Raw genomic sequence first — 23,886 nt, 5'->3', positions numbered from 1 at the left:
TATTATGAAGTATAACAGCAGATTCAAAATAATGATGATTACAAAATACAATTTGAGTACCTGTATAGTAGTGGAATACTCAGCATTACCCAATATTTAACTAAATATAACTGATACTGCTCAGTCTATGAAGTACATTGATCATGACAGTATGGCAAACTCTGTACTCTATACTTGTGCTATTGCCTGTGACTTTCAAAATTAGAAACCTGGAGGAGAGGAACCCCCTGAAGAAGATGAAGCCACCAAGCACATAGACCCCCTGCACCAGCTTATCCAGTTATTCAGTAGAACTGCACTGACCGAGAAATGGTAAGTCTGTTTTGTTTAGAACAATTATCAGGTTAAAGTTGTATGTGCTGTTACTCACTGGTTCTTTTATTGTTTAGTAAACTTGAGGAAGACGCCCTCTACATGGCTTATGCAGATATCATGGCAAAGGTATACATTTTCTGGAGTTTTTACAACATGCTAATTCACTTTTATTAGAAGTGATACAAAATACAAGATGGTAAAATGATAGTGATACAAAATACAAGATGGTTTCTGGTATTTCTCATAAAACATTTCATAATTGAAATATATCTATTCATATTAAGGTATATAATTACATAATTACATGTAATTACATGTTTCTACAATACCCTTTGCGAAACTATACCACTATAATTAGCATAGCTCTCAGTGAGACATCATATTTGTAATAATTGCATTGTGTATTACCATAATGGTTCTGTGTAATTACACAGCCAGACATGTTTTTTTTTTTTATTTACTTTTATTTAAGGTGCGAATTCTCCCATGTGCGTAAGGGTGCGTAAGTCAAAAAAGCGCATAACTAAGTGCTTTTCAGCCTGTGCGAATTCTCCTCTTCACTTAAATCTGTCATTTACGCGCAATGGAGGGACTTACACGTTTTGGGAGGAGCAATTTAAATCTGGGCGTTTCTTATGTATACAACTCTTGCAGCATTCTGCCACTGACTACATCTTTTTATCTCTGACTTCACCTTTTCATCTACGCACCCGAGGGCTGTATTAAGGTCGAGCACCACGGCAAGGTGAAACAGTTCTAAATACATATACGTTAGGTTACACAGAACGTTACAAATTGACATTACAGTATCACATTTGGTGCGATTTGTAGGATTGTTACCGAACGTTCTGTAGGCCAAAATCAAAACACTGGTGCGTTCTCAAGACTACCAGACGCGAGCCTCTTCTGGGTTGCCAGATGTAATTAACACTTAGCTAATAACTTTAGTTGACCTGCAGCTGCTTTAACGTTTCTCCAACCATGACCCAGCTACACATTACGGAAACAGTGAAAACAAAAAATACCTCTCTAACCAACGTGACATATTTAGCTGAAGTTAAAAATCGATGCAGTTTAGCCTAGGCTACCTGTCGTGGAGAAATATGGCCAGCTCTGCGTCAGACTTGATATTCTTTGTTTGACGAAGACGCCGCCATATCAGCAAGCTTCTACGATGTCCACTTAATTTGTTTCTTGTTTTAATTTTGGAAATGTGCCTGCCTCTCGTAGGCGTTCATGAACTGAAAGCAAGTTGACAGTTGGCCTTTGCTAATTTGGCAACACAAATAGGAGGACTCGCCAGCCCATTATTAATGCGCTATTCTAGAATTAATCGTTCAAAACATAAACAAAAATTCCAAGAGATTCCGCCCCGTAACTCATTTTTTCATGGGTTTTAAGGGGGTTTACAGGTTATAGGGTTATAATGTTGTCAAATAAGCCATTACTTCAATCCATCGTGTTTCCTTACTATCTGACAACATATGGTGATCATTTTTGGAATGGTTACCATTTATTTTCCATTATTTCCTACATACTGGACCTTTATGTTTTTCCCCATTACAGTATCACATGGTGGCGACTACCTACCGACTGTGCATCTTCATTTTTAACTTGATGTGAAGTCATAATCCCATAGCCTACTTTGTTCGAATCTGTCCATTTCTTTCCAACTTTACCGAAGTCATCCATACATTTGCACAGAAGCCTGCACTATTGTCGAGCAGCATCAATATTTTCCTGTCTCTGATTAGTTTGTAGTGGAAGCTGGTATTGTTATGCCAGTCTCTCTACTGTATTCGAAACTGCAGGTGTCAGTCTACAGCTTCGTTAGCATAGATAAATTGATATTATTAAAAGTAGCTGTCATTGAAACTTTCTTTCTCAACAGTGAGTTTTAAAATTATGAATCTATACACCTCAAGCATGGCTTGACTCTTTTATAAACAACCTCAGAGCAAAAGGGAAATTTTGTTAAGGCAATTATTTGTTGGGCTATGTGATGACACCATTTTACTGTAGGCCGTTCGCTATTCAGTTCACCATGCTTACGTTTTCAAAATCAAAGACTGGTTTTATGTTCTTTCTGGATTTTACTGGCATTCAGAAGGTCAATGAGAAAGTCCATGTTCCACTTTTTCATATCAACCTAAATTAACGAGGTGGTGGATCAGTCTGGTTCTATTTTAAATAAATCACGCCTCTTTCATAAGGCCGCCTTGGTTTCGAACTTGCACGCTGTGGGAGAATGCGCATAACTGAAAAGTGCGTAACTGAAGCGCTATTTACGTGCAAATGGGAGAATTCGCCCCTGAGTGAATTAATTATTTGCAATGCCTGTCTGTCAGAGTTGCCACGATGAAGAGGATGAAGATGGTGAGGAAGTGAAAAGTTTTGAAGTAGGTGATATCATGTACCATTCCCTGTGTATTGCTAATGTCTCATTGCCAAGAATTGCAACTTAAATATTTTTGAAAACTATTTTCTTCACCATAGAATTGGGAGACAATACGTATAAGTATATATACTCTTTTGATCCCATGAGGGAAATTTGGTCTCTGCATTTATCCCAAACCGTGAATTAGTGAAACACACACAGCACACAGTGAACACACAGTGAGGTGAAGCACACACTAACCCGGAGCAGTGAGCTGCCTGCTACAGCGGCGCTCGGGGAGCAGTGAGGGGTTAGGTGCCTTGCTCAAGGGCACTTCAGTCATGGATGTGGACATGGGAGAGCAGTGCTCAACCACTTCCCCCACCCACATATTTCCTACTGGTCAGGGAACCGGCAACCCTTCGGTTACAAACCAGTAGGCCATGGCTGCCCCTCAGTTCCAACCAGGACACTTAAATTTAGACTTATGTTTCTCAGAAATTGAACAATTGTTGCAGAAGTAATGATGGAATGATTCATTGTGTTTGGTGGGCTATGTTTAAGAAATAGGTTTAAATATTGTTGGTGGCCATTTGTGCTGCTGCTACTCTGATTTTAATGAGCATGGGATAGTTTCCAGACAGCCTTGAAACATAGCCTTCATATTCATCTGACTAGTGAAAGCTATTTGCAGAGGTTTGAAGTAATGAAGTACAAATACCCAAGTACTGTACTTGAGTTGCATTGTTGGGTATCTATAATTTCTGACAACTTTTTACTTTCACTTCCCTACATTTAAACAGAAATATCTACGATGGAGTATTAGGGCCACACATGAAGAAAAACAATATTTTTGCCATGGCGAGATTAAACTCGACATGTTGACTTTAAACTCGACATTTCGAGAATAAAGTTGAAATATCATACTTTAATCTCGACGTGTGGACTTTAAAGTCGCATGCCAACATTAAACTTGAAATACAGTTTAAACATAGCCTAGGCCTACAGTTTAAGCTATGTAGCCTACACTAACACACAATATGTGACATGAATAATAGGCCTACTTCAAATAGGTGTCATTTCAGATAGATTGCTACTGTAGATTGCAGATATTCAGATAGATTTCGTCTTGTCTGTTAACTGCTCATTGCCGTCATCGTGAAGCGCTGAATCTCGTGGTTATGGAAATTCCATGCACTATGCCATTTATATAGCTAGAAAAATAAATGTTTTCAATGATATAATGTTTCTATAGTACAAAATGTTATTTCACTCTGTTTTACGTGGGTAAGGCCACCGCACATCCAAATAACTGCCCTTCATGACCCACACAGGCCGTCACTCTCCATAGGTATGATGGCAAAACTCATTTTTCTAAAACTGCTTTTCCATGTCTTACCTGCAATAAATATAGGAGGCTACAAACACAGATATATGTGCATTTACTTAGAATACATGGGGTTTCCTGGTCGGGAGGACAGCTTCATTCGTCCCTCCATAGACATTCAGCAATAGGCTGTTTTGCATCCATTATAAACATGCAATGTGAAAGTCTGCGATTGGGAAGAGCACTTAGTATGCCTAGTCTAGTGCATAAGCATGAAGTTGAACCTTTAGAGGAAAAACACTCTTTCATAATAGGCCTACAATAAATAAATAAACCGCTAATGACGTTTACTTTTGACCATCGCATTTATCGCCTGTAACTCCGTGATAAAAGGACCTAGGACCTAACAGGAAAGTATTTGGCTGAGCAACGGAGGTTAAATTCTATGTTTTGTCAACATGATGTAGGCCTAATCATTGTTGCACTCGAAGAAAACTGGAATGTTTCATTTGTCCTCCTTTTCAATCGTCCAGAGCGGTCGTTCTCTCTCCAAACTAACTTTATTGTCAAAATATTGAGTTTAATGTCGACCCGTCGAGATTAAAGTCGACAAGATATTTCAACTTTATTCTCGAAATGTCGAGTTTAATCTAGTCATGGCAAAAATATTTTTTTCTTCATGTGTGGCCCTAATACTCCGTCGTAAATATCTGTATGTTGTACTGCTTACTTTTTCAAAAGTGTTACTTTTGTTTTAATGGATTTGATGCATCATTGATTATTTTTATTTCACATCATTGCATGCCTTCCCAACATCAATGTTCCCAACATCAACATAAACCTAAATGGATGGTCCATGTTCATTTTCCACCTGTTCGTATCTCCATCAGGAAAAAGAGATGGAAAAGCAGAAACTACTTTACCAACAGGCCCGACTACATGACCGAGGTGCTGCGGAGATGGTCCTTCAAACTATCAGTGCGAGTAAAGGTATCAGTGGCAGCAGGAGTCCATAGTTAATTAGTTAATAGATGTTAAATTGTATATTCAACCTACTCCATATACTGTATCAACAGAATGGGAAAACCGCTTGTACCTTGGCTTTGTTAAATAATGAGAGTTTGTCCACAAAGTTTCCGTGAACTGGAAACATGGTTGTTTCCTCCTTCATATGCAAATATCAGACTTGAAAGCAAGTGTAATATCAGAGAGTGGATTGTGAGAATTGTTACACCCCTAGCTCTAACGCTAACATGATAAACTTAATTACTTCATGGAACAAGCTTCCAGCAAACAGTGAAAGGAAAGTACACTTGAGAGGTTCGACATCCTGTCTCATAGAAGAAACCACAGTGGTGTGTTTGAAATTTGAAAGATTATTGAATCTTGTGATCACCCTTTTGTGCACTGTGATATTTAAAGGTTATGACCTTAATTTAATGAATGGCATTGTATATTTTATCAATTCAGTTCTTCCAAAGACAGGTTAAGTGTAGAACCTGACTGTGAGCAGCTGATTTTGACCATATTGTGCATGTGCATTTGTTCTTCAGGGGAGATGGGACCAATGGTTGCATCCACATTAAAGCTGGGGATTGCCGGACTAAATGGAGGAAATTCCACTGTGCAACAGGTATCTGATCTGGAGTCATGTGTCTACAGTGCTATGAATGGAGTCTACTTTTTTAAACCCACAAACGTAATGACTTCTCAAAAGTAATAAAAAATCACAAACATACAAATTTGCAGTAGAAATATTATAGTCCCACTATCATATAACTTCCCAAAAAATAAATAACATGACACATGTTTAACATTTTCGGATGTTTGCAGGGAGTTTGCGGGAGGATAAAGCAATATTGTATTACAACCCAAAATCAGAAACAGTTAGGACATTGTGTAGAATGCAAATAAAAACAGAATGTGATAATATACAAATCTTGTGAAACTATATTTACAGTAGCCTTGGACTGGTCAGAATAAAAGGCCATCTTAAACAGACCTGCCAACACTCCCGTTTTCCCCCGGGTTTCATCCATTCCTCTCCCGTTTTGTTATTTCTCCCAGAAAACTAGCCTACTTCACAACTAGCTGTAGCTAAATTGTTAGGGAAGAAATGTTGTGATTAACACATAACATAAACTGTTATTGAGTGAAAGGAAAGGAAAGGAAACTTTTGTCCTCGAAACACAATCTGACAGCAGCTTTGGAGTTTTCGAGGTGGTGGATACATAACTGGCATGCGTATCTGTAAGGTAAAAAAAGCAACGACCGAAAAGCAACAACCGAAATGTAGATTGCAGATATTCAGATATCCCAGTTTAAAAAAATCGTTATTTAAATATTATGCCCCTATGTTCTTGGTTTAGAGGCCACACCTTTATAGAATTTACAACATGGAGGGGCATTATATTAGCCTGGATTAGCCAGTCCAAATTAACCCTGTCCACAAAATGTGGGTTCGGGAAATCTTGCGTACACAAGTTGAGCCTCTGCTCACGTCCAAATTCATAAATGGCAAGTTTTGCATATGAATGACTTAAGTGGTCATAATTTCAGAAAAGTAATCCATTTGTGTACATAGAAGACATCTTAGATATTTTACAACTCCCTGGAAAATGTGAGTGAAAATGAACGTATAGTGTTGAGTATATTGTGTTGGGAAATAACATGTTTGTTGGAGGTCATGATTGCACTTTTTCAATGTAATAATCCCCAAAATATATGTCTAGCCTAGAAATCTAGACGCACCCTAGCGGCTAGTCTAGCAACTCTCCATTGGCTTGTGAGCTGGAAAAATTCAACTTCGATAGGGCCAATCACATCGTGTATAGAGTCATTAGGCGGGCTTAACATAATAATTGATGGCAGAGTTGAAACGGTTCGGCGTGAATTCCCTGCTACTTGAAAACAAAGAAGGTGGATGTTGGTGAACAGCGTGACAAGAGTTACGCTTTTTTTAAGTTGGCAAAAGCTCCGCTGGTGGGAAAACGCATGGGACTCATGAGTTGTAGCGCTATCCTATTGCGTGCAGAGGGAATTTGAAAGACAACCGATTATCCCGCCCCTCGATTCTCCAGACCCTACATTTTAATATGGGTCTGGCTCGTCAGGCTAATATATGTGTGTTATGATGTTGGTAAAGTGGTAAGTTATTACATTTCTGGGTGTAACATACCCAAATAACCCTCAAATGACGTTCACCCATGCAATCAGCATTCAGTCAACTTTTTAGTTAATTATGTTAAAATGCCTGTTTTCCTCTCCTTTTTAGAAAATGCTGGACTATCTGAAAGATAAGAAAGATGTGGGTTTTTTTCAGAGTCTGGCAGGTCTCATGCAGTACTGCAGGTAAGACACCTATCCCTACCTGTGCTTTAAAGATCATGAAAGTTCAATGAAAGCTAACACAGTGTCCTCAGCATCTTTACCTCTGTACCCTTTCCTCTTCCCCTTCTCCCCCAGTGTTCTAGATCTCAATGCATTCGAGAGACAAAACAAAGCTGAAGGCTTGGGTATGGTGACTGAGGAAGGCTCAGGTACTTTTTTTAGGCTCAAGGAAAAAGTTTTATGCCCATTTTTCTTTGCAGATTCAATAATAAGAAAATGAATATCTTTTTTGGTATGAAAATGGATATGTTAACAACATTGTAACAATTGTTTGAATTCAACATTCATTAACAAGTGAATACATCACTGAGAGTCAAGGTAAAACACATGGAAACACATTAATGATTAATTAAGTTTATTTTTTATGTCCCAAGGCTAAAGCATATTATTTTATTTATGTTCATTTTTAACATAAATAAACCCAGCTGAAGTGGGTTTAAGTCAAATTCTTTGACAGTTGTATAGCATTTGTGTTCTGACACCTTTTTCATTTTTCTGATTTATTTGTTATTTTTATCAATATTTATTTTCTAATTTCTGTGTTGTCCACGTTCATTATTTTTTTGCGTCAATGACACATGTATTTTAATTCATGTTTCACTCGCTACTGGATGCATTTTTGTTCTGTCATTTTCCTTTTCTGTCCTCATTTTGTCAGACAGAGGTCAGATTACATAACCTGCTATGATGGATCTTGTTTTTGCACTGTTTTGTTTTTGGTTGTTTCACTTAAATTTATCTGTAAAAGAAAAAATGACAAGGGTTCAATGACAAAAAAGACATTTCTGCACTGTCAGAGTAAACCATTTCACATAAGCAACTAAAAATATAATATAAACACAGAATATAACCCTGCAAGTTTCCTTGTTTCAATTTTGTGTTTGGTTATCAACAATTTTCACTATATTTGAATGGAAATATTACTTATTTTTATTTGCTAATATCCAGAGGCTGGTGCACCATGATGCTTGTTATCTGAAATTTTAAATGTCAAAAGATGAAGATTAAGTAATTATACTCAACTTCCAGAGAACAATGCCTGCCTATCTAATTTGTAATTTGCATTGTAGCCTATTTATTTAGAACAGGGACAACACATATTAATAAACATTAAAATATAAATATGTAAGATCTAAGAAATGACCTTCATTATATTCATAGTGTCTTTGAGAGTCAAGAGTTTTGAACAGTCAGCTTCCTTCCATGCTCACATCCTGCTTTATTTAGTTGATATACCCATTTTAGATTTAGTGGTCCTTTTTCAAAACAAAAAAGATGCACATTTATGAGCTGCTTGTCCCAGGAATGCTTCTTAAAATTGAGAAATTTGCCATTGTTTTTGGATGTTGTATTTTCGTGGGATTAGTATAACCTCCCAGCCTCTATTTGAATTGAGCTGCAACAAGTTAATTGAACTGAATTGAATATAAATTGAATGTATATTGAATTAATTCAGTTTGCTCACCTTGTAGAGGTATCCTAGTACTTGTTATAGTTTGTTTGTTTATATATGTGTTGGTCTAGTGTATTAAACACTCAAATACATTGCAAATGATCCATCGGAATCAAGCAACACATAAACTATTTTGTTCTACAATTTGTGTGTATGGAAGATGAGAGAAGGCATGATCAAAATGCCCTTGTGTTATTCTTGTCCCACGATGTTTCAGCAAAAGTGAGCAAAAATTACCAGACAAATGGGCAAAGTTTTAGGCCCTGCCTCTGTTGCTTTTTCTTTTTAAACAGCCCACTCTTTTTTGTCATTACACCCATTTCAGCATTGCAGTCAAAGCTATTGATGATGATTTTTGATGATTTGGAATTTATGAACAATTCTTTTTGAATTCTCACTTTTTTCTTTTCTTTCTTTTCCCTCCCTTTTTCCTTTGATTTTAACGTATGTCTCTCCCCCCCCCTCCTCAGTCATCACTCATGAGCGTGGTAATTATGACTTAAGCCATTTCCTGTGATTTCGCTCTTGTCCTTTGTGTCAGCGCTGTCCAGGTCCTGAGTCCTTAACAAATCCTTACCTATCTTGCTACTTTCTGATGCATAGCCTGTGCTGATTCCACCCTTGTCTGTATAATCAAGCCGAGCTTGTGGAGTTGTTATGTAGCATACATTAGACTATGACATTAGAGTTGTACATAAGTCATCCTATTTTTGCTCTCCCCTCTCAGGATTTGCACAGTATCTGGCACACTAGATGTACATGTAAGAACAGTGAAGCTGTTGAAGTCTCCCATCCTCAAGTGTTTTGCAGTTGGCTGGGTGTAATGTTGTTTTCTTGTTGTTTTGTCTTTTTGAAGGCCTTGTGGTGTACTCTTTTCTCTGTAGTCTCTTGTTGTATTTTTAAACTCTGATCGTGGCTTGGAAATGGCTGCGCTAATGTGAAGGGGTTGGCCAATAGCACATCAGCAAACCCCTCAATACCTCTCCAGAGGTCCAGCTGTTGACTATGTGTTTTGTGATGTAGTCACTGTGTACTCTGTGTTTTATTGTCTCTTCCTTTGGTTGGATGTGCTGAATTGTTTTATATCAATATGTGGTATTCATTTGTTTTTCCCCATCCCTGGAAATCAATATTGTGTTCTATTTCTAATCGTTGTGTTTTCCCATTGTTTCCATATTTCTGTTCAGTAAGACCATTCACAGATTACAGTATTTAAGAATATAAACATAGTTTCTCAGAACAGTAATGACATTTACATATCCAAGATATCAATTTCTTAATGCTTTCCAATACTTAGCTTTGTTTAAAATGTACAGGCAAATCAGAGGAAAGGGTAAGGACAATGAATGTAAGACTTGAAGAATGAGATTTAAGTAGAAGACAGAAGTAATTTCTTTTCTACAAAACATCTCATACATAGTTGTGTAGTGTGTCATAGACAGTGTACATATTCAAATTGGGGTAGTAATAATTTACACAGTAGGATGCTTATTACTCCTCTTAAACTTTAGGTAAAATAACATACATGTAATTTTTATATAACATTATATTTTGGGAATAGTGGATCCCCCATTCAATCCATGAGTCTTCTGATAGATATTGACACATCAGTTTGTGATTGTGACCATCAGATCCTGGATTTTAGTCTGCATGAACACTGGGAAAATCTTTGTGAAATACATTTAGTAAGATATTTGAGATGGAGGGTAATCTGAATCCACAGTGGAAAGACCACAGACAATATGAGGGCATGCTTTCAGGCATATTTATTGACATGTGCATTTGTATGTCATTGTAAATTGAAAAAGAAGTTGTGAAACTGATGGTTAATTGTTGTCAATCATAATACAGGAGAGAAGGTGATGCAAGATGATGAGTTCACCTGTGACCTCTTTCGCTTCTTGCAACTTCTGTGTGAAGGACATAACTCAGGTAGGTCACATGAGGAAAGTTTAATTATGGTAAGCATAATTATGTAGCATAATTGCACCTCACTGTTTGTTCTATCATTTTGGCAAGTAGTGCTTTCACAATGCAAATATATCAAATTCATTTGTTTTGATTATATGCTCCAGATTTCCAGAATTATCTGAGAACACAGACAGGAAACAACACAACTGTCAACATCATTATATCTACAGTTGACTACCTCCTCAGAGTCCAGGCCAGTTTAAGATATTAAGGCTTTCTTTTAAGCTATTTAGCAGTTGTGTCAGTGTTTTAATGTAATGTAAACACTTGCTGTTTGGTTTGGTCTGCAGGAGTCCATCAGTGATTTCTATTGGTATTATTCTGGGAAAGATGTCATTGATGAACAGGGGCAACGCAATTTCTCCAAAGCTATCAATGTAGCAAAGCAAGTCTTCAACACGCTGACAGAGTATATACAGGTAAATATACATTTAGTTCTGTTATGTCTATTTTATGCTTTCAAATTAAATAAGTACACATTTTAATTATTTCTTTCAAAGGGCCCATGCACAGGAAATCAGCAGAGTCTAGCCCATAGTCGCTTATGGGATGCAGTGGTTGGCTTTCTGCATGTGTTTGCTCATATGCAGATGAAGTTGTCTCAGGTGTGCCACAATGCTAACAAAGTCACCCATTATCTTATTTCACTACTACTTGAATGTAGCTAAGCCTTTTCAGCTCATGAATCGTTTGTGATTTGCAGGATTCTAGCCAAATTGATTTGCTGAAGGAGTTAATGGATCTACAAAAAGACATGGTTGTGATGTTGCTGTCCATGTTGGAAGGTGGCATTTTGAATAACTTACTCGTAACATGATTCATTTTGATGTTTTGTTTTTTACAGTATATATTTTAAACAGTGTATGTTATTGTAAAGGATTGTGTATCTGTCATGTTGTGTCATCCTACTCTTGTTTTGGCAGGTAATGTTGTGAATGGGACCATTGGTAAACAGATGGTGGACATGCTGGTGGAATCTTCCAACAATGTGGAGATGATACTGAAGTTCTTTGACATGTTCCTCAAGCTTAAAGACCTAACGTCCTCTGATGCTTTCAAAGAATATGACCCTGATGGGAAAGGGGTTATCTCAAAGCGAGATTTCCATAAAGCAATGGAGAGTCACAAACACTACACACAATCTGAAACAGACTTCCTGCTCTCCTGTGTAGAGACAGATGAGAATGAGACTCTTGACTATGAGGAGTTTGTGGAAAGGTTCCATGAACCAGCAAAAGACATTGGTTTTAATGTGGCTGTACTTCTAACCAACCTTTCTGAGCATATGCCACATGATTCACGCCTTCAGACTTTCTTGGAGTTGGCTGAGAGTGTACTTAATTACTTCCAGCCTTTCTTGGGCCGCATTGAGATCATGGGTAGTGCCAAGCGTATCGAACGTGTCTACTTTGAAATTAGTGAGTCTAGCCGCACGCAGTGGGAGAAGCCACAGGTAAAAGAGTCCAAACGACAGTTTATCTTTGATGTTGTCAACGAAGGTGGTGAGAAGGAAAAGATGGAGCTTTTTGTCAATTTCTGTGAAGACACCATTTTTGAGATGCAGCTTGCAGCACAAATGTCAGATGCTAGTGAGCGCTTGGCCAGCAAGGAGGACACAGAGCGTGGAGAAAAACCTGAGGTGGAGAGCCCTGAGATGGGCTTCTTCTCCGTTACCACTGTAAGGACAGCCCTTCTAGCTCTACGCTATAATGTTATAGTGTTAATGAAAGTGCTTTCCATGAAGAGCCTGAAGAAACAGGTGAAGAGGGCCAAGAAAATGACATTGCAGGACATGGTGATGGCACTGGCAGCCTTTTACTGGAGTGTGCTGATTGGACTTCTGCATTTTGCATTTAGCGTCTCACGTGGGTTCTTCCGTATTATATACAATACCTTCCTTGGGGGTAATCTGTTGGAAGGTGCCAAGACCATGAAAATGTCTGAGCTCATAACCAGCATGCCTGACCCAACACACGAGGAGGTGCGTGGGGAGCTTGAAGAAGGTGTGGAAAATAAATCAGTCGAGAAGCCCTTGACAAAGGAGGACTTAGCCGACCTCACTGTTGCTACAGATGAAACAGAACTTCTCTCAGACATCTTTGGCTTAGATTTACGAAGAGAAGGGGGACAGTACAAGATAATGCCTCACAATCCAAATGCCAGCCTGACTGATTTATTAAATGCCCCAATACCTCCTCCTAGTCCCTCCCCTGAGCTTAGAAGACAACATCAGGTACTTGATAAATCTTCATTAATTATCTATAGCTGTTTTTTTAATATTGGGATTTTTTTTTATTATGATTATTATTTTACAAATTATTCTTGTTACCATTCTGTTTCATCTTATTGTCCACTAGAATGTTGGGAATTAGAAAATGCCCCATGGCATTAAAGGAAAATTCCGGTATTTAGCACTTTGAGTCCCTTTTCTGGTTTGTTTTGGATGAACTAGAGTGGTGGACACCGAAATTTTGACGATTGGTCCTGTCTCGACTTTTCTGACTCGTTTTGAATCGCCTTTGACTACTCATAGTGGCTGCCAACAGGCATGCTCAAACATGTCCTAAAACAACTCTTAACGTCAAAAACTGTGCAACTCACCGAGTGGATTTTTCATGAAATGTTTTGCCAGTGATGTTTTTTTTGATGTCTTGTGCATTTTAGGTTAAAGAAGACAAAGGAGGAACAGAAGACAGTAAGCCAGAGCCAGAGAAAGCAGCGTATGTTCTCATCAATCTGTTAATCTGACTATTTAAACAGCCTATTTAAAAGATATGTCTTTCTGGATCATTCTTTCTGGGTCATGGGATATTCACATTATTTGTTTCAGAGGAGAACGTGTGGAGAAAGTAGAAGATAAGGAACAGCTAAAGCCAAAGCAGAGGATCAGACAGGTCCATATCTCTAAATCCGATGAGCCAGACCTGCAGGAATCTGCATTCTGCAAAAAAATCATTGTTTACCAGAGGAAGCTTCTTGTAAGATCACACTAATGGCATTACATTTACATTTATTATTGTGGCAAATCATTTTATTCAAAGTGACTTATGAATAAGGTACAATACAAACAAGTACCGGTAATAAACATGCAATTGTAACCGTCTAATTATCAGTTCATATAATAAACAGTTCATTATCAGTTCATATAATAAACAGTTCATTTTAGTCAAAAACAACTAACGGTACTGAAATCAATAATACATTGTATGTTTATTACTGTTTAATTCAAGTAGCCCATAACCGCTTCGGTGTGTCGTCATCGTCTTGCTGTCCCCGTTCTGTGATTGGTTCCTTCGTTGAGGTGAAAATCGGGTCCATGGAATCCAGACTGCCTAGCAGCGTGAAAAAAATTGCATGTGTAAGGCAGCATGGGGAAACCCTGGCTACAGTGAAGCGGCAGTCATATAGGTTAAGTCAGAGTTTGTTTTCTTCAGTAATTTTGTGTCAACGATTCCCAGGACACTGAAAGATCGGGGTGCACGAACCATTGTTTTTCATTTTGATCCGTCCCACTCATTTCCACTCATACCTCTCAGATAGCCACTCATTACTCACACAGGTGTCTCTGGATGACATGGTCAAAACTGCACAAAATTGGAGGTGTAGGATCATTATGACAAAGTTTCGTGGAATTTTGTTCATGGGGGGGCCATACAATAAATTAATATACTGTATGTGTACATTTAGTGACTACACTACGCATGCACACACACACGCACTCATGAACACATGCAAGCACATACATAAAGATACATGCGCACACATGCAGACACACACACGCACACACACACACACACACACAGAGGTACGCACACACTCACACACACACATAAACACACATGCACACACACACACAAATAAAGACACACGCACACACATACACAGAGTAGACATTCAGGCATACGCACATGCACACACACAGGCACACAAGCACAGACTTACACGCACACACACAGGCACGCAAGCACAGACTTACACGCACACACACAAGCACACACACAAGCACACGCACACACACACACATAAACACAAACACGCACACATTCACACACAAACATGCGCACGCACATAAAAACACACACATGCATGCAATCAGGCACACAAACATATAAACACACACACACACACACACTCACAAGCGAACACACAAACACACGCACAGACGCATAAAACACACATGCAGGCAAGCAGACACACGTACACACACACACACACACACACACCACACCTCCACACACACACACACACACACACACACACACACCATTACCCCCCCACACACACACACACACACACACACACACTCACAAGGGAAAACACACACACAGAGAAGCACACGTATACACAAAAGCAAACGCACACATGCACACACTCATTAAAATACACAAAAGTTTCAAGTGTAGGGGATGGAGTAGGAGATGGAGACAAATTGACAAGCGTGATTTATTTTTGCGGAGAGAATGTGCAGAACAGAGCGGCGGTCATATTTTGTACCGCTTTGTGGCATATCTAGTTCAGTAAAGCCCTCTGGTTATCAGCTGAGGTGCACTAAACACCTCAAGATCAAGATACATATCACACAGCTGCCAGATAGGAAAAAAGCATGTTTCGATGCACCTGTGTACAGCTAAGCTGTGTTTACGTCTACATTATCGGAATACCTGAAAATACTTGAATACAGAAGCAGATAGGGATGGAAGGATATCTGACCTGACCTATTAACTGTCCTGTGCTGTGCAACAGGTAGCAATTTTCTTGGGCTGTTAACAGTTACAGTTGCACATATTCTTTTTAATAGACCTTGATCAGACACGTTGAGTCACAGGAACACAAAACACATTGCTACCGAAGCTAGTTATCGGGACAGGTCAGACTAATTTAACAGCATGTATCTTGACCCTTTGTAGAACTACTTTGCCAGGAACTTCTACAACATGAGGATGTTGGCATTGTTTGTGGCCTTTGCTATCAACTTTATCCTTCTCTTCTATAAGGTACTTCTTAAGTTTGTCATAGATAAAAGATTGAATTTCATAATAATGATGTTATATTGACCTGATTGAAAGTACCATAGTAGATATTTTTTAAGTATTTGTATATACATTATCATGATTATAGAACATATTGAGAATGACCTGTTATAGTGTAGCCTAGTGCAATGATACTAGATGATGCTGTAGTATTTCCTAAATTCCTTTAAATGTATTTCAGCAAAAGTAATGTTAAATGCTCTTGCCTATTCTTGTTTGTAGGTGTCTACATCTTCTGCTGTGATGGAGGAGAAGGAGGTCTTTAGAAGCCCAGTAGATGCAGGCCTTCACTGGAATCCTCTGGGTGCTACCCCTGACCGCACCATGACTGTGCATTTTGTCCTTGAGGAAAGTAGTGGCTATATGGAGCCTACTCTGCGCATCCTTGCCATCCTGCACACAGTCATCTCGTTCTGCTGCATCATAGGGTACTACTGCCTGAAGGTTGGTGTCTAAACAATACTTTTGTAGGCCCTACTATTAAACTAATAAATTAGATAAAATAAAATAAAATATTAAGAACAGGGACAGAGTGGCAGTTTAGTTTTGTAATAGTGTTTGAGGATTCATGGCAACATGCAGGTATGAGTTGCAACTACATTATGCTCCATGTTCTGCCACAGGTATAGTTTTTTCCAGATCGGTGTGTTTGTGGTATTGTGTCAAGTCCATCATGACTATTTGCTTAATACAATCTATACCCAGGTTCCCTTGGTGATCTTCAAGCGTGAAAAAGAGGTGGCTAGAAAGCTGGAGTTTGATGGCCTGTATATTACTGAGCAGCCCTCAGAGGATGACATCAAAGGCCAGTGGGATAGGCTGGTCATCAATACTCAGTGAGTGTGATATACCACCTGCAAATATAAACACTTTTTGAAAAGATCCTCTGTAAGGTATCTGGAAGCTTATCTGATTGGACTCCTAAAACATTCAAACTTTTTCAGCCCAAATCACCTGGATTTAATAGAAACCAAAACTTCTCACAAAAATGTTCCTGGCACACTAGTTTTAACAGCCATCATGTCAAAATGACACCTACACTCTTGACCACTAGATGGTAGCCCTAAGCCACTGATTGTGTTCACATTCTCAATTCTAAATGCTGACTGCTGAACAGTGGGAGCAACAATGTGTGCATTACAGTTTCAATTACTTAGACACAAGTTACCCTGCTGTTCAATAACCTCCACTGGCTACCCTTAGCCGCCCACATCAAATTCAAGTCACTAATGCTGTGTGTGACTAAGTGATGGCTGGGTCTGCCCCACCTACATAAATGCTCTCATAAAGGCTTAGAAAGGTTACCCCTCAGCCACTGCACTCCTCCTAGGAACGTCGTCTGGCACTGCCACCCCTACACACACGGCAATCCAGCCCATTTTCTTATTTGTAATCTCCCCGATGGTGACACCAGAGCAGGATCATCCCTCTCTATCTTAAAGAAGCTCTTGAAGACCCCACTCTTCCAAGGACACCTCCTCACCTAACACTTCTAACAACCTAACATGCACTTCCCTCTCTTCTCTCCTCTACCTCCTTCTTCTATCACTTCTACTAGCACACTATGACTAGTGCTTATAATGTCTGCACTCCTACCTTGTAGTTTGACTGATGCAGTAGTTATTTCTACCTAAAATCTCCTCTGCACTGTAGCTTGAGTAATATTCCTCTTTCTGTAAGTTGCTTTGGATAAAGCATACAGTATGCTAAATGAATAAATGTAATGTAATGTTATTTAGCAGATCCAAAGCGACTTACAAAAAATTGTGATGATGGCAATGTAACTATAGCTACATAGCTACAATAACTATGGTTATATTTTAAAATGTATGACTGAAACAAATTGATTTGACAAATGCCCTTCCAACTGTTAGTTTTTAGTCAAAACAGCACTAAGAAGGTAATTCCACCACTGAGGAGCCATGAAAGAAAATCCTGCAGACTTGCTTCCCAGATGAGTGAAGTCGATAAGAGCAGGCGAAAAGATGAGTAGTAAGGCAGTCCAGTGGCAGTCCTGTTTGTGAGAGTTAGATTTCAGCAGCTACCGGGAGCCAGTTAAGGGTTACTACCAGAGGAGTTGCATGTATCCTTGGGACATGTTATTTGTGTTTCTAATTGTAATCAATTGTAAAATATGTAATATATTGCATGTATTGTGCAACATGAGTAATTACACAGACTTGTCTGGTGTAATGCTCTAGTTGATAATAACTTAATTTTGTTTTGTAGGTCATTTCCTAATAATTACTGGGATAAGTTTGTGAAAAGAAAGGTGGGTTGGATTAAAAATTCAAGCCTTTGTTTTGTCAACAATTTTATTTCATTTTAATGATATTGCAATACTTTAGGCATTCTTAGAAAGCCTTAAGACACTCCTGCTATCAAGAACAGCAAAGGTCTAAATATATATTGCATTTATGTTGTAGTGAGTCTGTGGCAGTAGTCTGTGGTTATACCTTCAGTTTATACCATCAGCTTGTACTGTACTGTATGCTGTACTGCTGTGTACGCCATTATGCTGTATACTGTGCACCCAATATATCTCACTGTGCACCTAATATCTTCTCATTATAGACACATTCATTATATTTCCACTACATCAAATCTTACATTGTGTTTGGACTTTCTTTTAGGATTGGGAATAAAAGTAGACTTATACATCTAATAGGACGAATAATATGTTAGGAAGTGCAGATAATGGTGAGAGACAGTCACAAAAAGTTCACCAAGACACTTACATAATATTCCCCTTTTTTTTGAAGGTAATGGACAAGTATGGGGAGTTCTATGGGCATGACCGCATCAGTGAGCTGCTGGGGATGGACAAAGCTGCTTTGGATTTTAGTGATGCACATGAGAAGAAGAAGCCCAAAAAGGACAGTTCATTAGCTGCTGTGTGAGTGAAGTAAACAAGGCATGGAAAGTACTTAGAAGTACTTTTTGCTGAGAAATATGTTTTTGCTGATTTCATGTGCTTGCTCATAGACATCAATAGTGAACCATATACAACTTTTCTATCGTATTACAACTAAAATACTGTAGCTGCCAAATTTGCAATGAAATACTTCTTCACCAGATTTGTTGTGAATGCACTTGCTTTTACAGTCTTTCATTGTATTTCTTTGTACAGTATGTCCTTATATTATTTGTGAGGTTTGAAATGCATTAACCAGATCCATTTCTGTAGTTAAAATATTGACCTGATTGCTTTTGGTTGCTGCTTTATTTTTAGGCATAGGACTCAGGACACTTGGCTGACTACTTTGTATAGAGCCTTATGTGAATTTCTTATTCTTGCTCTTTTACAGAATAAATTCCATTGATTTGAAGTACCAGATATGGAAATTAGGAGTTGTCTTCACAGACAATGTAAATGTACCCCTTTATTGATTATTTGTATTGTTGTTGATTTCTTCCACTTTTTCTAAAAATGTCCAAATATACCTGCTTGCTTTCCCCTCACATTTAAGGGCAGAGTGCTGATTTTTCTTCATACTCAATTCTGTTTACAGTCCTTCCTGTATCTGGCCTGGTACATGACAATGTCCATCCTGGGACACTACAATAACTTCTTCTTTGCAGCTCACCTCCTGGACATAGCCATGGGTTTCAAGACTTTGAGGACAATCTTGTCCTCTGTTACCCACAATGGAAAACAGGTAAACAGCTGAGTGATATGCAAAGCATTAAAGTTAACACATGTCTATGGGTGCATGCATTTGCCATAATGTGAATATGCAAGTCTGTGTTGTAATTGAAAAGAAACTATGTGTCTGGCACTCTCTAATCCATCACAGCAAACTTTGTGAATAACACTACTAAACACCTTACATTGTCACATCACAATGCTTGTGTTTACATACTACATAGTGCAAGATCCAAATCTGAAGTTTTTTCTCCTTTGACACACACTACCGTTCAAAAATTTGAATTCACTTATCGGAAAACCCAATTTGACCATTAAAATAACACCAAATCAATCAGTCAAGTCAATGTTATTTATATAGGAAATTTCTAACACGGGTAATTCAATGTGCATTCTCACCGTCCGTAATATACGCATAAAGCTCTGCCTGTTTACATTGCTACACTGATTCTAATTGCTAACAATACACAGGCATCAGAGGGGTGAATGAATTACACTTAAAAAGTAGCTATGGTGTAAAATCCCAGTTGGTGAGTTCAAAGTCCTCTTCACTACTTCTAAGTTATTCCATTCATATTTGCTGCTTTTAGTTCCAAAGGGCTTTGTGAATTACTCTCACTGAAATAATAGGAGTCCTATGTTTGCTCCTTCTTTCGCAAATATATAAAGTGCCACTAAGATGATCATAATGATTTCTTTCCATGCAATACCTCAGTACTTGAGCCAAGTACTGTCTTGGCCAAGGAAGCCAAGGAAGTCTATCCAAGTCGATTAGCAAATACGGTACAAGCTACTGTCACTGGACACAAAAAGAGGACAGTTAACCGGCTTGTACTGACTTTCTCCTCACAAGATGGTTGCAACCTGAAGAAGAGACCCTCTCCATAGTAGCATACTGTAGATGGTTAATGCTTTTAGACTAGTTAATGGCTTTAAAAAGCGATTTATTTTGACGTACCCAAGTTGCCCCCAAGGGCTATGTTATATGCTATATAGTTGTAAATGCTTATTCCGGTCTTACACCGATTGATGTCATTAAAGTCCCAAAAGTGTACATTAAAGTGTACATTCATCAACAAATAGACCCCAGGTTGTTATTAAACCTGCGTCTCCTTTAAGGTGATGCAATTTTGAGTCATTTGACATTTAAATATTGCAAGGATATATTCACTTTTGTATACTGTACAAATTTGTATACTCTCTTTCTCTCTCTCTCATTCTGTTTGTGTGTATGTATGTGTGATCAGTTGGTCCTTACAGTTGGCTTACTTGCAGTAGTGGTTTATCTTTACACTGTGGTGGCCTTCAACTTCTTCCGCAAATTCTACAACAAGAGTGAGGATGGCGAGTCACCAGACATGAAGTGTGATGACATGCTTACAGTGAGTTTCTTCTCTGAATTGCATGTCCAAGTCAGACAACTTAAATGGCACTAGACCACTTTAAATTACTTTAAGTATACTTGGAGAGTGCAGACCTCAGTCAAGGCCAAATGTTGCCATAATGAAAACTACATTTGTGGATCCAGCCTGTGACTCCAATACGGTCCAAAATGTAATGGGACATGCTACTCCTTTATTCCAAGTGTTATGAAAATCAGACTAGTAGGTTTTACATAATCCTGTTTACAAACAGACAGACCAACAGACAGACTAACAAACTGAAAATATAACCTCCTTGGGATGTACAGTAATTGGGATTGCACTTTAATTCAGGGAAATCAGGATTTGTTTCAATTAATGTGCATGGGGGTGTAAGTAAAAACACATTTGTTGGTCCATGGTGCACAAAAGAAAAGAAAGAAAAAAAACCTTTAGTCATAAAAACAATGTGATGTACAATAATGGACAAATGCCCTGAATCATGGGTCAGTAGGGAGAATTGCCCTCAAGAAGGAAGTATAATACATCCCCCGGTGGATATCAGCTCTCTCTGGTGACTGACAGACTCCACAGCAGAACAGCCACCCCCATCTCTTAATCCTGTTCAGTCAACCAACCATAGCATTGAACTTTTTGCTCTTTATCCCTATTAAGGACTCTAAAAGAGGGGTCAAAGGAAATACATAAACACTGGATCTCAGGAATAGAACAGTTATACAGACATTGCAAAGCACAAGGACCAACGCAGTAGCCCTTGAAGCGGTCCTGTGTCTCCCTTGTCTTTATTTGGTAGGCTCAGGAAAGGTTTGGTGGAAGTCTGGAGTTGGATGATGGGAATAGAACTGGATTGCCCGTCTATTGTCTTTAGGTGTATATTTTCTTATAAAAAAACACTACTAGAACAAAATAGAGAATGGGAGGGTTTCTTATATTTTTTAAAGGGAAAATGGTTGTTCAATGGTATTTTATAATGAAACCTTGGTATGCGTGTAATAAAGTTTTGGAATACAGATTACTGTAAATATTGATGTATTTGCTCAATCAAATTCCAGGAAATATCTCCAACCAAAGACTAGCACCTTCAGCAGCCTTTCACAATTTTCATGTTACTCTAAGTGTCCACCCATGAAAATCATGAGACCTTGAAATTCAGCTACTAAATCTAAGCACTGCTAATTTATCCAGGCTTCTTCTGCTACTTCTTATTCCCCATGTTTTCGGACATAACAGTTCTTAGAACAAAGTTCTATGAACTATTGACTGGAGAGGCTACTAGAACTACAGAGTTCCTAAGGGTGTTTTTCGGTTTGAATTTGCACCGTCACGAAGAACACCGAGGTGATCTAATGCATACATTAGTGGAGCACTCTTGACAGTGGACTAAAATATTAAACATGCATTTGTTTGGCATTCCCCCTTTGTGAAACGGATACTTGGGGCAGCCGTGGCCTACTGGTTAGTGCTTCGGACTTGTAACCGGAGGGTTGCCGGTTTGAACCCCGACCAGTAGGAACGGCTGAAGTGCCCTTGAGCAAGGCACCTAACCCCTCACTGCTCCCCGAGCGCCGCTGTTGTTGCAGGCAGCTCACTGCGTCGGGATTAGTGTGTGCTTCACCTCACTGTGTGTTCACTGTGTGCTGAGTGTGTTTCACTAATTCACGGATTGGGATAAATGCCAGAGACCAAATTTCCCTCACGGGATCAAAAGAGTATATATACTTATACTTATACTACTATATTGAAAAACGCATAAATGATCACATCCTTTATGCATCCTACTACAACATTGTCATGTCTATTTGACATTTCTTTCTCGTTGTGCTCCAGAGGAAACTTTTGGTTGTAAATTGCTGTTGTTTCTAATGGATTTTAAAGATGGCATCACAAAGGCTAATAATAAGCTGCAATGAGCATAACCTACTCTATTACAGTGGAAAATGTAGCCTAGTAAAGTTGAGAATTATAGTTTTGAAATTACAGTAAAGTTCAGGTTTCACCTTAATACATACACATTTGCATAGGTAGATAGACTGTCAAACCATTTAAATTCCCAGATTACTCTGGAAGCAACTGTGTGGGCAGGGATGGTGGTATCCACTGTATATCATATGGAATGATCATGAAGTTTAGAAGCCACCACATAGCTATTGTTTATCCTTACTTTGCCTCTGATACCTACCTACATGATTACACAATTCTTATGATGTTTTGTTTTCATGATGCTGATGTTCCAGATGCAAATAAAGGATCATTTCAGTCAGTTGAAATGTTTCTTTTGTTAAATGTTTGAAATGTTTTCTTTTGCCTCTACATACCATAAACCTGAAATTGTTTATCGTTGTTGATGTGTAAGGACTGTTATGTTTGTTTCTCCACAGTGCTATATGTTCCACATGTACGTTGGTGTGAGGGCAGGAGGTGGCATTGGTGACCAAATAGAGGACCCGGCTGGAGATGAATACGAGATTTACCGTATCATCTTTGACATCACCTTCTTCTTTTTTGTTATTGTCATTCTGCTAGCCATCATTCAAGGTGAGAGAAAGAGAGTATTTATCAACACTTGTTTCTCCCATCGAAGGCAAAATCTGATCTAAGGTCACTGATCTTCAAATATGGAGATGGACAGAACCTTCTGTCCATACTCTGAGTTAATTTCATCCATCTTTTGCACATTTGTTGAAAGCTTACGGATATGAATGAAATTGAGCAACAAACTGATCTATGTTTGTATGAAAAGAGAGAATAAATCAGGCATTAAGGCTGAATTATGCTTCTGCGTCGAGCTCTCCACTGTTGCTCGACACGCACCTCCAAAAAATTCTAGCCTCGCGTTGAGACAACCCAGACCACAAGGACTGTGATTGGTCGACCTGTCCTGTGTGTTGATAGCCGACTGCCTACTGTGGGGAGTAGCAACATGCTAGTTCAGACATAAGCTTTGCAAATAAACTCAAGACATATTTTGTTTACAGTTACTGGGTTATCTGTTTGT

The 23,886-nt window shown here is 38.6% G+C and overlaps 1 protein-coding gene across 4 annotated transcripts in view; it reads left to right on the top strand.

Moving 5' to 3' along the window:
- The window catches only part of ryr2a (ryanodine receptor 2a (cardiac)), a 110,302-nt gene that overhangs the window by 83,127 nt on the left and 3,289 nt on the right, over positions 1 to 23,886 (top strand). For 2 of the 4 annotated variants that reach the window (XM_048233681.1, XM_048233679.1), the window contains 25 exons: positions 206 to 312; positions 390 to 441; positions 2,664 to 2,714; positions 4,910 to 5,009; positions 5,573 to 5,652; positions 7,294 to 7,370; positions 7,485 to 7,558; positions 9,333 to 9,350; positions 10,714 to 10,794; positions 10,938 to 11,026; positions 11,124 to 11,252; positions 11,334 to 11,438; positions 11,537 to 11,618; positions 11,757 to 13,066; positions 13,498 to 13,553; positions 13,664 to 13,811; positions 15,741 to 15,827; positions 16,086 to 16,307; positions 16,569 to 16,699; positions 18,093 to 18,135; positions 18,626 to 18,759; positions 19,172 to 19,232; positions 19,376 to 19,522; positions 20,757 to 20,891; positions 23,270 to 23,426. In XM_048233681.1, the coding sequence (XP_048089638.1) occupies positions 206 to 312; positions 390 to 441; positions 2,664 to 2,714; positions 4,910 to 5,009; positions 5,573 to 5,652; positions 7,294 to 7,370; positions 7,485 to 7,558; positions 9,333 to 9,350; positions 10,714 to 10,794; positions 10,938 to 11,026; positions 11,124 to 11,252; positions 11,334 to 11,438; positions 11,537 to 11,618; positions 11,757 to 13,066; positions 13,498 to 13,553; positions 13,664 to 13,811; positions 15,741 to 15,827; positions 16,086 to 16,307; positions 16,569 to 16,699; positions 18,093 to 18,135; positions 18,626 to 18,759; positions 19,172 to 19,232; positions 19,376 to 19,522; positions 20,757 to 20,891; positions 23,270 to 23,426 (3,676 nt within the window). The remainder of the gene's footprint in view (positions 1 to 205; positions 313 to 389; positions 442 to 2,663; positions 2,715 to 4,909; positions 5,010 to 5,572; positions 5,653 to 7,293; positions 7,371 to 7,484; positions 7,559 to 9,332; positions 9,351 to 10,713; positions 10,795 to 10,937; positions 11,027 to 11,123; positions 11,253 to 11,333; positions 11,439 to 11,536; positions 11,619 to 11,756; positions 13,067 to 13,497; positions 13,554 to 13,663; positions 13,812 to 15,740; positions 15,828 to 16,085; positions 16,308 to 16,568; positions 16,700 to 18,092; positions 18,136 to 18,625; positions 18,760 to 19,171; positions 19,233 to 19,375; positions 19,523 to 20,756; positions 20,892 to 23,269; positions 23,427 to 23,886) is intronic. The other 2 variants (XM_048233682.1, XM_048233680.1) reach the window with 1 other exon arrangement.

The sequence above is a fragment of the Alosa alosa genome, chromosome 22 (assembly GCF_017589495.1).
Source record: "Alosa alosa isolate M-15738 ecotype Scorff River chromosome 22, AALO_Geno_1.1, whole genome shotgun sequence".
NCBI lineage: Eukaryota > Metazoa > Chordata > Actinopteri > Clupeiformes > Clupeidae > Alosa > Alosa alosa.
This window is presented reverse-complemented; position numbering and strand designations above follow the sequence as displayed.